At 41.4% G+C, this 15,230-nt stretch overlaps 1 protein-coding gene across 5 annotated transcripts in view; it reads right to left on the bottom strand.

Annotated features, from left to right (window-relative positions):
* usp48 (ubiquitin specific peptidase 48) overlaps nucleotides 1–15,230 on the bottom strand; it is a 51,742-nt gene continuing 36,512 nt past the window's right edge. For 3 of the 5 annotated variants that reach the window (XM_047346629.1, XM_047346630.1, XM_047346631.1), the window contains exons 22-28: nucleotides 8,478–8,584; nucleotides 8,245–8,352; nucleotides 7,586–7,768; nucleotides 7,379–7,504; nucleotides 7,230–7,278; nucleotides 885–911; nucleotides 1–700 (exon numbers count right to left, since the gene is read on the bottom strand). In XM_047346629.1, coding sequence (XP_047202585.1) covers nucleotides 678–700; nucleotides 885–911; nucleotides 7,230–7,278; nucleotides 7,379–7,504; nucleotides 7,586–7,768; nucleotides 8,245–8,352; nucleotides 8,478–8,584 — 623 coding nt within the window. In that variant the 3' untranslated portion in view covers nucleotides 1–677. Of the gene's footprint in view, nucleotides 701–884; nucleotides 912–7,229; nucleotides 7,279–7,378; nucleotides 7,505–7,585; nucleotides 7,769–8,244; nucleotides 8,353–8,477; nucleotides 8,585–15,230 lie in introns of those variants that run through there. The other 2 variants (XR_007035297.1, XR_007035298.1) reach the window with 2 other exon arrangements.

The following is a 15,230-nucleotide window of genomic DNA, read 5'->3' as shown; positions in this document are numbered from 1 at the left end:
TGCCTTGAAAATAGCTTTATTGTCCATAAGAAATAACAGAGCAAAAACTTGTAGACATGTAACTTCCATTTCTTACTTTCGACTCACGTTTTTACTGTTGAGAATTAAAAAAATTATCAGCTTCTACACATATCTTGCAGTTTTGTTTCCAAGATTCTGACTGATAATGTGTATGGTACTGATATGATGTTATGATATTGAGCTAATAAATTCTAACATTTATGAGCAGTGATAGTTGCTTGTGCATTGTTTTAATAACTGTAAATTGAGAAGTACTCAAGCCTCGGCATAATGAAAAGACGAAACATCGTATTACATTTTTCTTAACCCATAATAAAAAAAATAACAGTTACTTTTCTTGGCTGCGAGTCAAACTGAACTAAAGCTACAATTTGGAGAACAGATCTCTTTTTTCAAGCTGTTCAAATTGGTCAGTTTGAAGTAAGGACAAAAACTTTTTAATGAACAAACCTTGAACTTATCTAAATTTATCAAAAGACCAACAATCCTTAAGCAAAGGAAAACAGATTGTTTATAACATAGTCACAGTTTTATTAAAGAAAACCTAGCCAAAACATAAAAATTAAAGCACTTATTTATATATTGACACTCCACATATTCAAGCAATTTTCCTCAAATATCCATGGAATTTAGTTATGGCTACAGCAGAGCAATCCTTAGTGCCCAAGAAGCCCTGTACCTAAAAAGGGATACAAACATGAGTATGATTAAACATATCTGAATATGAAGTTAACAATTTTAAACTGAAAAAGCTCTCACATGTTTTTCAGTACATCAGACAAGTTTAGAAAATGATTTCATTATACATGGTAATCTCACTCTTCTCATAAAATAAAATCTTTGAAACCAAGTGAAAAACACACCTTTAAATCCCTCCTCAGGCATTCTCACTGTGAACAAATAAGACAAATCTATGTAAAAATTAAAGTGTACATGTTTTTATGCACAGTGATGGCTTTAGCAGTAACTAAATGTTGCAAAACTTGCAGCTTCAGTTTTGTATTGACTGTTAAAACATTAGATCAGGGGTCTGCAACCTGTGCTCCGAAGCCACAAGTGGCCCTTTGGACCTTCCACAATGGTTCTTAATACCTTTGGCTAAAAATAATAAGAAAACAACAAATGTTTTTTTAAAATATAGATATAATAATAAATTTCAGTTTGACCAGGTTTTATGTTTTTATGGAATAATTGCATTTAATTTCAACAACAGAATGACAGTAAATATCAGTAATATTTTTAAATCTATTTTGCTTGTCATTAGGTTGGAAACTGTCCTTTCTTTGCATAATTTCCTCAAAACAATTTTTTGTTTTCTACATAATTGCATGTGTTCATTCAGCGATTTGAAACCCTCATTGAGAATCTATGTACAATGTAAATAGTCATAAAAACAAAGAAACCATTAAATGAGAAAGGCATTCAAAAACATTTGTATCGTGTAGTGTATATTTAATGTTCAAACTTATAAACTTAGTTTTTTTGCAAATATTCACCATTTTGAATTTGATGCTTGCAACACGTTCCAAAAAAGCTGGGACATGGGCAACAAAAGACTGGGAAAGTTGAGGAATGCTAAACATACACCTGTTTGGATAATCCCACAGTTAAACAGGTGTATTAGAAACAAGTGAGTTTCATGATTGGGTATAAAAGGAGGATCGACAAATAGCTCAGTTGTTCACAACCTAGGATGGTGCGAGGTCCACCATTTTGTGATCAACTGCATGGGGAAACAGTCTAATAGTTTAAGAACAATGTTTCTCAACTTACAATTGAAAGGAATTTTGGGGTTTCATTATCTACACACATCCATAAAATTATCAAAAGATTCAGAGAATCTGGAGAAATCTCTGCATGTACGGCAAAAGGCCGAAAACCAACACTAAATGCCCGTGACCTTCAATCCCTCAGGATTCGACATTATTCTGTAACAGTTTTGCTCTACAAAAAGGATATCTCAAGACAGAATCCTAAAAATCTTGATTAACTTTATTAAATCCAGATTCAATCCAACATCACAGTAGGCAAGCCACATTGATGTTATAGTAAGTTGTGTTTGTATGATATTGAACCATTTGAGTAATTGTGTGTTGGTATGTGTGTGTAGAAAAAGGTGTGTTTGTGTTGAGTGGGTTTGTGTGAGCGTGAGTGTGCCACCTGGAAGTGTACATTTGTAAGTGTGGTGAGAATGGTTGAAGGCCTGCAATCCACAGTACCTAAGAGTAAAAAAAGGGCAGATAGACCCGGCTCTGGAAGGCAGCAGCAGTCCCAGGTAGCCAGAAATAAAGCATCACCCCAGGTCTAGCACAGAAGTAGATCGCTGCAGAGCACCGAGGCACAGACCGAAATGCAGAGAGGTCTAGAAGCAAGAATACTTACCAGAGCCCAGTGCAGCCCCCACAAGCCTCAACCAGCCCAACACACCTCCAGGAGCCATAGGCCTCCAGACAGGGGCCCACCACTACAGGATGTGGCCCGTGCACCCACCTGCTGGGCCTCCTAAGGGCTGTAAGATACCTCCAGGGCATCCCCACACCACCAGGCCCCGCCAATCTGGCATAGGCCCCATGGTGGAAACCTTCCCATGTGCCCACAAGGCCCATTGTCCATATGTATTACATATGTGAGAGAGGAGGGTGTGGGTACAAGGCACCAGCATGAATCCCCCCTTGGGGGCCATGTCCTCAACTGGCACCTTCTTGTCCCACCTGTGCCCACACCAGCCCAGCACCGACCGAGGCCAGGGAGCCCTTAGAGATCTCCCAAACAGATCCCGAGGAGACACAGAGCAGCCGCCCCATCAGCAAGAGCAGTCCTGGAGAACTTGGGCCAGCCAAGAAATGTGAGCCCACTGCCGGCAGAGTAAGGGACCCCGAGATCCACCAAATCAGCAAGGCGTCATGCAGGCCCCTATAGGTGCTTCTATTGCCAGGCCCCTGCTGTCCACCTGGACATACCCAGATCCCCCAACCCCCCTCCCAGGCTCTATTCTGGTCCACCCATGGCCCGAGATCCACCAAATCAGCAAGGCGTCATGCAGGCCCCTATAGGTGCTTCTATTGCCAGGCCCCTGCTGTCCACCTGGACATACCCAGATCCCCCAACCCCCCTCCCAGGCTCTATTCTGGTCCACCCATGGCCCGACACCCAAGGCCACCAAGCCCTCACCAAAGCAACTCCCGGCCCACCTACCAAGCCAGGGACTCATTTTATTCTTCCAATTCTTAAGTATTGTTTTTATTGCAATGCTTTAAACTGCCAGAAGTATGTGGCATCTATTTGTTTCCAAAAGTATGTGGCATCCATTTATTACTAAATCTACTTTTGTGATGTCACCAAGAAGGCAATGTATACTATAGTCATGATGATAGGTCTTCACGTACTTTTAGCCAGAAACCATAAACAACTATACATTGTCAGAGAGCATGTAGTCGTCAGGTAAATCCCCCATGCAGTTTGGCTTTGTGCTGATAAGTGAGAAACCCATTTTAAAGCATCCTTTGTCTTGTTATAAAGAAGATGGGTCAATACAGTAAATATGGAATATTCTCATGCAGTTGTGTCCAAATAATAGCAGTGTGTCAAAAAAATGTGAGTAAAGGTCAGAATCCTTAGATTAGTTTTTACTTCCATGCGTTGGGAATACTGCACGCTAACGTAGGTTTAAATCAAACCATGAAAATAAATGTATCAATCTTTTAATCACATTACGGAAAATTAAGAAAATTTCATATTCGGCTGTTTAACCCTTAACAGTGTCTGTAGTTTTTGTATTTCTTAAACTCAAAAATTTACTGTATAACTTGTCCTCTTCAGGTTGGAGGGGAGTTCCTGCCTCAAGTGGAGGAGTTTAAGTATCTCGGGGTCTTGTTCACGAGTGAGGGAAGAATGGAGCGGGAGATCGACAGACGGATCGGTGCGGTGGCCACAGTAATGGGGGCGCTGTGGTGAAGAGAGAGCTGAGCCGAAAAGTAAAGCTCTCAATTTACCGGTCGGTCGGTCTACGTTCCTACCCTCACCTATGGCCATGAACTTTGGGTTATGACCGAAAGAACGAGATCCCGGATACAAGCGGGCTGAAATGAGCTTCCTCCGTAGGGTGGCCGGGCACTCCCTTAGAGATAGAGTGAGGAACTCGGCCATCCGGGAGGGGCTCGGAGTAGAGCCGCTGCTCCTCCACATCGAGAGGAGCCAGCTGAGGTGGCTCGGGCATCTATACCGGATGCCTCCTGGACGCCTTCCTCGGGAGGTGTTCCAGGCACGTCCCACCGGGAGGAGGCCCAGGGGACGGCCCAGGACACGCTGGAGGGACTATGTCTCTCGGCTGGCCTGGGAACGCCTTGGACTCCCCCTGGAGGAACTGGAGGAGGTGTCTGGAGAGAGGGACGTCTGGGCGTCTCTGCTGAGTCTGCTGCCCCCGCGACCCGGTCCCGGATAAGCGGAAGACGACGAGTACGAGTACCTGAAAATCTTTAGGATTTATCATTTCTGTGAATCATTAAACTACTATTTAGTTGTATTACCACTGTTTCTTAGAACTGGTTAACATATGTGTTGCATGGAGTCGACCAACATCTGGCACTTGTGGACAGATATTCCAGCCCGGGATGATTTGACAGCTTTCCACAATTTCTCTGCATTTCCTGGTTTTGCCTCAGAAGCAGCATTTTTGATGTCACCCCACATGTTTTCAATCGGATTAAGGTCCTGGGATTGGACCGGCCACTCCATAACTTTGATTTTGTAAGTCTGGAACCAAGATGATGCACGCTTACTGGTATGTTTTGGGTTGTTGTCTTGTTGAAACACCCATATCAAGGCCATTTCCTCTTACGCATAAGGCAACATGACCTCTTCAAGTATTTTGATATATGCAAACTGATTCATGATACCTTGTGTTCGATAAATAGGCCTGACAACATAGTGAGGGAAACATCTCCATATCATGATGCTTGAACCACCATACTTCATAGATTTCAGAGAGTACTGCAGCTTTAAGTCTGTGTTTGAGTGTCGTCTGGCAAATTGTCTGTGGCCTTTGACCCAAAAACAACAATCTTACTTTCATCAGTAAACAAAATGTTTTTCCATTTCTATTCAGGCCAGTTGTGTTATTTGGCAAATTGTATCCTCTTCAGCATTTTTTTTAACAGTGTGACTTTACAGGGGCTTCTTGCCAAATAATTATCTCAGACAGGTGTCTTAATTGTCACAATATTCACCATTCACTTCAGACCTTCATTGATCACCCTGGAGCTGATCATTGGCTGAGCCTTTGATTGATTTGAATGTGTTGGGACCCACAGCCATGGATTAAAACATCAAGATGCGGTACAAACTTTTCTGGAACTTTCAAAATAAATTGCATTCAACCGACTTCCAGCACAACTTCAGAAGGGGAAGGGGGGTAACAGCGGACTTCCCATAGTGCCACTGCCCGTATAAAACCCCCACCTTTCCAATGGTCCGATCTCTTCCACCCGGACTCCGTGCAAGGCTGGCCGGAGAGAGAGCGCGCTAATGTCTCTTTGCTGGCAAACAGACATAAACTCTTCAAAGTGGATCCAAGGGTGTCATACTATCATCGATCATATGCACAAGTTAAGTATGAATGAATCAATGTTTGTCTACCCGGTATTCATTCATAAAAAGGGGTAATTAAGGTATAAGCATTGCTTGACTTTCTCTCTGAGGCCTGCAGAAGCAAACTGTGTTCCAGAGAGTTCCCTGCAGAGACACTGTCTCTACGAAGCCGAGTGGAGCGGTTTACCAGTCTGACAGGAGGACAACAGGAGCCGCATTACCGTGGTAACGTGCAGCTTGGTGGGCCCGACAGCGAGCCGCAGCTGTCGGGCGTTGGATTGATTTAGCATAGTAAAGAGTTTGTTGATTGAAATATGTTTGACTTTGAGTTGACTTATTTTTGTTCATAAATTCTTGTATTTTAAGAAATTGTGTTGAGTTTATGCTGTTCAATAATGTCAGAGCTTGGCTCACCCTTTTGATTTTGTCCTATTACCACCACCTTACTAGGCTGGTATTCACAGGACAACCCTTAACAGACCGAAATATTATTTGATAAAATATTAATATTAAATAATATTTTCAGATTCATAGTCACAACAAATGGTAGTCTTTCGTTTTCTTCCATATCTCTGGTGTTGCTCTTCATTTTAAAGCATTGAAGCTCATTTTAGCCAAGCAGCCTATGATTTTCTGCACTTATTTATTAGGGGTTCACAGATTGCAGTTTTCTGGCCGATCACCCATTGCCTATCTTTAAAAAGCCTGACCTGCTGATTCCGATTCTGGCCGATATCAATTTTCTTCATAACTGACACTGTCAGGTGTCATAAGGTCACAACACACCTTTAATGTTCCAATCTTATGTTATCAGCAGTTGTAAACCATGCATATGTAGGCGAGACCTTGGGGGCGGGTCTGTCAGTCAGCCCTCACATCAGAGCAAAAGGGGAATGTGGCTGATCTTCAGACCTTTGCTGAGGTAGATAAGATTGGTGGATAAGATTGGTTTCACATGAAAGTATCGCCTGATCACCCAAAATTAAGGAAATCTGGGCCGATCAATCGGCCAGCAGATCAATCGATGCACCCCTATTATTTATACTTACTCCCCTCTCCAATCAGACGTCTTCATCAAAGTACGCTGCTCTCTTGAAAAATGGTTAGAATGACCCATTTTTATCAGGTATGCAATGCATGTACAACATGAGCTGGTGTCATCCTTAAATATAGGCCACCTGATTGACACTTGGTTCTTCACAGAATGAATGACTTCAGTAATTGAACTACAAGCGGTTATTTCTTTGAACATGCCCCTTTTCAATCAATTATTCAATTACACACTCAGGAGCATGCATATAATGAACATTGGTTCTGTTGGTTTTCTATGACTCCACTACACCTACTAGTAAATTATTTGCCATGTGGTGATAGGATTTCTACCAAAAACCACGATTGATCTGGTTAGTCTAGTTGGACTGCTATTATTTTGAACATAACTGTACACTTTATGTATTTGTTCAAATGTTTGTGTATGTGTAATGTTTGTGTTTTTCAGTTAGCTACAAAAATGTACAAAAACAAACCCTGAAGCCACACACAAAAAAACAACATTTGTGTCACTGCCAAAACCTTTTGCCACCGTGGTATACACCAGCAGTAGATCACATGATGTCACTTACCCTGATAGGCATCATCAATTGCAGCATAATCTGTTACTGGTTCATCAGCCTGGGAAGAAACCAAGGTGTTAAATAAACCAAAGAATATACAGTTGCTGACATTAAAGTTGCTGATGTCCCCAATCATGGGGTTATAAAGCAAAACAAACCTTCAAACATATTATGCATTCTGGGATAACACCCAGGCTGCCCAATGTGGCAGAGTCATCTGTGAGACTTCTTCCATCGATAGAGAGGTTCTGGTCGAATGGAGCCACAGAAAAGGCGTGCATAATCTATAGTCACAAAGACAACAGAGTTAACAATGCAAAACAGACAAACATACAACACTATATTCTGTAATAGGATGCCCTCACTTGGATCTTCAGCTCTTTTAGTGTCTGATTTGCTGAAACAATAAGTGCTTTCTCTCCTCTGAGTTTCCTGTGGCGAGTGCTTCTTCTGATTCCCCCTGGTTTGATCATGCTGGTTACAGAAGAAGCAGCCACTGAAGCTGCACTGCTGTCATTCAACTTTATCCGCTTTGTACCATCTTGTGACTAAAGAAAAGAATGAGATTTGAAGCAATTAATGGACAATTCACTATTTTGTTAACATGCTCATTTTTTTTTTTTTTGTGGCATTAAAAGCCTTTATTTTGTATTTTTGAAAGTAGGTAGACAGGAAAGAAGGCAAAGAGAGGGGAAGACACTCTTTGCCCTTTGCCGAGGGGAAGACACTCAGCAAAGGACTCGAACCCAGGACAGCTGCATCGAGGACAATAGCCTCTGCACATGGTTGCGTGCTTTAACCCCTACACCACCAGCGCCGCGCCCATCATACTAAAAAATAACAGTCACAGAATCATGAACCTATCACACGCAGATATAAAGTGAACTATTCCAATAGCCTGGAAGAGCAAGTCATGGATCTGTTACTGCGGCAACTCCTCTGTGTTGTGTGTTTTTAATAAACAACAGCTCCTAGGAGTCAGGTTGTTGTAAAACATTGAACTATGTCCCAGCAGTGTAATTACCTGACTGAAGTCTGGGTCTTTCTCTCCATCCACCTTTGGAAGCTCTTCCTTCTCCTCTTCTGCTTCAGAGCTGCAAGCATTCAGTTCTGGGGCACCATCGTTTGCTGTCTAAGTAGAGGACAATATGATGAAGTCAAATATTTGTAAGGTACCTTTTACAGAAGATCTTTGCTTCTTATTAAAGAAAATGAAGTTGTTGATATTTAATATGTCGTTTCGTGTGTGTTTCATACTATTTTGTCTTCAATGACTTTGCGGACGTAGACAGTTGCCTGGGTATACTCTCTCAGGTCCCTCTGCTGCTGAAACAGGAAACTCTCTCTGCACTCCCAGCACAGATCTAATTACAGAAACATTTTACTAAAAATATCTAATGAATTAAAAAAAATACATATGACAAACAAATGTGATCTAAAAAGGTTTAAGTATCTTTCATTAAAACAAATCCTGCACAAACATCTTCTTGGGATGCCAGCCATGGGTCACAACATTAAAGGCTGGTATGAACATTTTTGGGACTTTTAAATAAATCCCATTAACCTACTTCCAGCTCAGCCCAGGAAGAAGAGCTGGAATCTCTGACCAAAAAAACCCCACTCGATCTCAATCCGGCTGCAGACGCAGCTAACAGAACTGTGCGTCAGCTGAAGGTCTTTAAACTCACAGGTGAGTATAAGACTACCACCTTCGAGAATCCTTGGATCCAAAGTGAATACAATCTGGTGGCTGAGTCCCCGCTGATCCTGTGCAACAAAGTTAAGTAATGATCTGCTGTTTGAGTACCCAGCATTCATTCATAAAAAGGGGGTAATTAAGACAAGTTTGACTTCTTTTTCTGAGTTTACAGAAGCAAACAGAAAGCTCCTGTCCCTAATTGAAGCGATTTTGCCCATGCCTAAAAAAGGACAGCCTAGGAGCCACCAGCTCAGTACATGTCCAGTGTGCACATCCAGGTAGCGAGAGCTACCCCAACATACAGCGGCAACTGAAGTAGCCGAAACGTGTCTTTGTGTACAGCTCAGTCCACACATGGAGGACCGGACAACTTTGCTTCCCAAAACCAGCGCCCTTTGGAATCTTTTCATCAGAACAGTTCATGTAAGAGGTGGAGTTTTGGGCAGAGGAATTAGTTTAGGAGGAAATTATATGAATCATGTTTATTTCATGAAGTATGTTTTTTTGTTGGCATTGAGAAAGCTCAGTTATCTATGTGCTAGCAGACTAGCTGCTCAGCTAATATGAATAGGCCTCTCAGCATTGAGGCTATTCTGTGTTGTCTTTTTAAAGTAAAATTTTATTTAAAGGGAGGTTTTTAAACACAGATCGTCCATAACACGCCATCAACACCCATGCATTTAAATCCTTGTATTAATGATATTTTAAAAGGTTCATGTTTGACTTTAAAAGGGACCTATTATGCAAAATTCACTTTTTGATAATTTTTATACTTCCATTTGGGTCTATAATGCTTCTAAATGTATGTTTTATTTTTTCTAGAAAATGCGCGGTTTCAAAAGCTGTGTAATTGTGATGTCACAATTACAATGGCACCGAGCAACGTTACCTGAGTCTCGCCCCTGACTAGCAACTGAAGCAGAGCTCCACCCAGTAGAGGATCACTTCTCACGGGCTGGTTTTACCTTGCACGTGCTTTACAATGGCTACCCTCAAAGGCCTTATTTAAGTTGGTCTAAGTGAAGTACTTATGAACAGTAAGGGTGTCACGATTCTGAAATTTCAAACTCGATACCAATAATAAGCAAAATGCTTGACAATGTTTACGATACTGCAGCAACAATCTTTTAAAGTTCTTTGTATTTAACAGCAAAATTATGATTAAGTACAATGTGGGAAATGATATAGGGCAAAACCACCATTGCACTGGCTTGTTTCACTATTCAGCAGCCAACATTTTCCTATGTTAATTCGTATCCCAGTAGAATGCAGGGTAGCGTGGTTTGTGTAAGAACACAATGGTTGTTGCTCTTTCTTTGGGATATTGTGTGCACCTTAGTGTGTACAGAGTAAAAAAAAAAGCAAGAGTCCTTGTACAAGCAAATTTGAATCTTCAATACTCAATGGAGGGGCAATTGTTTTGTGATCTGTTCTCTTATAAACAAATGCTGAGTTTTTTTTTAACTCAACAGAAAGTACTTAAGAACAACACCTTTGTATTTGCTTTGTTGACTATAGAGGACCGGATTAGTTTTTTTTTTTGGAAAGTACTCACCAAGTTAGCAGAGTTTAAAACTTTCAACAGCTCACTGTTTTGGTCAGGTGAGTGGCTGCAGGGAGGGAAGAGGATAGGTGTCTCTGTTACTGCAGCACTGGTGCTGGAAGTAGTGCAACAATTTGGGCAAATGTGAATGAGTCCATTTGTACTGATTTTGACGCAAATGACTATCTTTGATTTATTATTTTTGATATCATTTATATCAAAAAATAAAATATTTTGACCAGCCTAATAAGCAGTGGTTTTTAATATGAATTAAAAAGCATTACTCTTTTTTTTAATTTTCCGTTGATGATAATTTGATATTGTGTTGAGACCCCAAATACCGAAGAACCCTAATGTCTTTATTTACAGGTATTTGGAAATAGTACCTAAAAGACTATTACGTTGATTTCAAAAAAGTTTACAAATCTTCAGATAAATCAAACACAGATTTGTCGGACCAAATTTCACAATAAGCCCCCGGCTTTGGCACGCACAGAAACAAAACAAATAAGGGATAAAAAATGATATTCTGGGTGTGTTTAATGTTTCCTCAATGGTATCACTGTGTTTAGTTAGTACGGTGCTTAGTTCAGAGAAGGTGAAACCAGTTGGTTGTCTTGTCGTCTTTTGCTGTAGTAGTTTAAGATTTTTTATTATGATTTAGTTGTCTTTTGTTGTGACTTTTTCTCTAATTCAGTAAGTTTAAATTTGTTTTTAGAATGGGTTTGCTAATTTTTATTAGTCGTTATTATTTTTATTAAAACTAAGCATTATTTTAATAATGTTTAGTTTTAGTTTGTCATTCTTGGATTAATTTTTAGGTGCAAGATTCAAAGAGTTCAGAGTATTGTACTTATTGAAATATGTATATTTGTATTGGGTAATAAAGACTCAACACAAGATACCATTTTCAAAAAATGTATTCCTTAAACCGCCACTTTAATATGGTGGAGGAGTTTGAATGATTTAAAGATCAAAGAGGCTATGTTGTCTGGGACTTAAATGACCCTGGTAGGGTCTCCCATGGCAAACAGAGTGGTGGGTCAGACAAAGCGGTTCAGAAGCCTTCATGAGGACTAGCACAATGAGGCATGTGACGTTGCCCAGTACGGTGGAGCTGGGCCCCACCCTGGAGCTAGGCCAGGGTTGGGACACATCGCAGACTGCCTGGTGAATGGGTTACTCCTCGTGGTACCTGGCCGGGCTAAGCCCGAACGAGAGTGGGCCCACCACCTCCAGGGAGAACCATGAGGGACCGCTAAGAGGATCGGGCGGCGGTCGAAGGCAGATACCTCAGCGTCCTGATCTCCAGATGCTTAAACTGGTTTTAGGGATGTGAAATGTCACCTCGCTGGGGGGTACAGAGCCTGAGCTTGCGTGGGAGGGTGGAAATATTGACTAGAAATAGTCAAGCTCAACTCCACGCACAGCGTGGGGTCTGGAACCCAGCCCCTGTGTTAGATTAAAAAGTGTTACTATTGTTTTTACCATGTGTGAAAGTGAATGTGGTATAAATTGTTCTAAAAACAATTTAAGAGTGATTCTGAGCAATGTGCAAGGCCTGATAAGGAAGGGTTCTTGGCATGTAGAAAAAACTAACGGAGTTGTTACTGTAAAATCGAGCACATAGACCAGTGAGAAACAGTCCAGCTGGAAATGAACTATTATTACATCATGAAGTCTGCCAGGTTGCCTTGACATTAGTCCAGAAGGACAAAAGCATTCACCTAAGTCACAAGATGAGAGCAGATTGGTTAGAATTTTTAAAAACACACCAATGATATGAGTTTGTATATATAAACCCTAATTTGTATAAAATGTTGGGATTCTTTAGATTTTGTTGATGATGTATTAAGAGTTGTGTTCTGAAAATAATGGCCTCCCGTGTTGTGAGTTTTTGGGTCAGGGAGAGGCCACTGACTGTTGATTCGGCTTATGGCCTGAGCAGCGGTGCAGAGTACCCGGCCTCCTTGGTGTCCCTGTAGGGGGTCCTGGACTGTGCCCTTCTCAGGGACTCTGTCATTCTGTCGTTTCACACATGGGCGTGGGAATGGTCAATTGATGGTTGGTATGGTCAACTGACCATACCAATTGACCATGAACAGTCATCCACAATGAAGCACACAAAATGTTTTGTGGATCTGCTGATGCACTGGAGAGATGTAGCTGTTTGAAATATTCTAGTGGGCCCAGTTGAGTTAAATTCCAATATAATGCAATTGAGCTGTGGTTGAAAAAGAATTCGCCAGGCCTACACACCAACACAGTCGAGCCAACAGTAACTGTTCCCAGTGAGATTCAACATCATCTTGTTCTGTGTTACCACACTGTGCTTGAAACCTGTTAGTGTCAGAGTGTAAAATGAGGACTTCCACAAGTGAAACAGGTGACTTCCTGTTGTTAGGCGGGGATAAACTAATTTCAGCAAATGAGCATGTAAATATGATCAGTGCTGGTCTGAGGTGACACAGAAAGTTTGGTGGAGCTGAAAGCTGGTCTATTGAAATTATTACAGTTTTGTGTTTTAAGGCGAGAAGTCAGATTTTGAGGCCAGGGCGGAGCTAAAGGATTGTCAGCAAATGAGCATACCAACGTTTTTAGCATTGGTGATGATCCTCACAAAATTTGTTGTGGATCCGACGATGTATGGGGGAGATAAAGCATTTGGAATTTTATAGGCCGCGGCGTTGATCCAAATTCCTGTGTAATCCAAAAGAGGTGTTTGGGGTTGACAAAGACCAACCATATTTAGTTTGGAGTAAATCGGACCATGTGTGTGTAATTTAGAGGGAAACGTTTGCCAACGGCGAGATGTAATAATTTTCCATGCCACCACAACAATACAGTCGAGCCAACAGTAACTGTTCTCAGTAGGATTCAACATCACCTTGTTCTGTGTGATCGCACTGTGCTTGAAACATGTAAGAGTGTAAAAGGAGGACTTCCACCAGTAAAACAGGTGACTTCCTGTTGTAAGTGGGTGGGGCTAAGCTGATGTCAGCAAATGAGCATGTAAATATGATCAGTGCTGGTCTGAGATGACACATAGAAAGTTTGGTGGTGCTGCAAGCTGGTATATTGAAGTGTTTCGTGTTTTATGGCGAGACGTCCGATTTTGAAGCTTTTTGCTACATGAAAGCCATGTAGCAAAAAGCTTTTGATAACTTTTAAGTCCCTATGCCTTAAAACTAGTCTTTTTGAAGTCTGTATGTGAAAAGCTGTTGGAGGAGTTTGCTTAGATATGACCTGTAAATGAGAGAAAATGGTGGGTTTGATCCAAAATGGCTGACTTCCAGTGGGGTTTTCTACTACGGGCCCACAAGACTTTTTTTGTAGGTCCAGAGAAGTTACATATTTATGCCAAATTTCATAATCCTCGGACAAGCATGGCTTGGGGCTGGCTGTTTAAGTACTTCTAGGGGGCGCTGTAGAGGAATCAGGCAATGCCCACCAATTATTTGACTGGGTATCTTATGGGGGGGATGGATTAATGGATGGATTAATATCAATCATATGGAATTTGATGCCGATTGGATGCAAAAATGGTAAATCAGAGGCAAACCTAATGACGTGGTGTGACGTCGGACTTCGACATGCCCACAACCTCCAGCCAAACGTCTCAGTACTGGACACCAACTTAGACCATCTTTTTATTTATCATTGCATAATTTTTAGGGCCAGATGCGGATCAATCCCAGAAGGTTATGTGTCTCTGCGGCTTTCCTTGAAAGAGCTACAATAATTTTGTTCTTTTGGCGAGTATTCAAACTTTGAGGTCTGGCCCCGCCCCTTCTACATACACAAAAACTTACAATTTTGACCAAATGTCAAGTTGATTGATCAAAATCTCTAAAAAAAGTTTGATCGACTACAGAGGCTATAAACGCAAAATGAATCCAAGATGGCCAACTTTATACTTGCTGTAGAACGTGGTGCAAGAGAGTTTTGGGTAGGTCTTGGGAAGTTCTACAAGTGTACCCAATTTCATCCGTGTACGATAAAGTAAACGAAAATTTCAGGGGGGCGCAGTTGAGCCATTTTGCAACTTTTGAGAAACCCTGTTTAGGCCTCCAAAATGGCGCTGCTTTTAAAGTAATAATAAGCACTACAATTACAACAGGCCTTCGCAGCGCTTTCGCTGCAAGGGCCTAATAATACAACACAATATAATGTAAACTTAAATCTCAATCACATAGTTGTGTGGACATCCCAGTCTCAAACATATTCACCAGCGCAACCTTCCACTTGTGCTGTCCTATGTATTAATTTGCCAGCAGCTTGTTGGCTGGTAAAAGAACTCCATTATGGTTGTTTCCTTCCCGGGGCTACTGTGGCATCCCTTCGGTGTAGCTAATCAGAGAGGCTAGCTTGTCAAGGTACTCGCAACGCTTTGAGACGTATCTCAGATATTTTATCACCTGTTCTGACAACAAGACACCTGCTTTTATGTCTCTCACAGTCAAAAATGAAGAAACCCCAAATAGGACCCTGTCGCTTTCTCCAAACTATAAAGTGCTGCCAGGGAATATTAGATGCTATAAGGTGCTTATAACTCATGTAAACTGCTCACATGGAAAAGCGTCCATTTCACATCAGTTCGGAACGCCTATAAAGCTTTGAAACTCCAGTAGAAAAGTTGATCGCAGTGTCTTAGCTAACCTAGCCAGGCTAACGTTAGCTTCATGAACAAGCGCAGTGATATCAAATTTGGATTACTTAACATCCATTCTCTGATGGCGAAGGGACAGCTCCTGCAGACCTTCTGGAC

This window comes from Girardinichthys multiradiatus, chromosome 20, assembly GCF_021462225.1.
Source record: "Girardinichthys multiradiatus isolate DD_20200921_A chromosome 20, DD_fGirMul_XY1, whole genome shotgun sequence".
Classification (NCBI taxonomy): Eukaryota; Metazoa; Chordata; class Actinopteri; order Cyprinodontiformes; family Goodeidae; genus Girardinichthys; species Girardinichthys multiradiatus.
The sequence above is the reverse complement of the archived record's forward strand: the minus strand, read 5'-3'. Positions and strand labels throughout refer to the sequence as shown.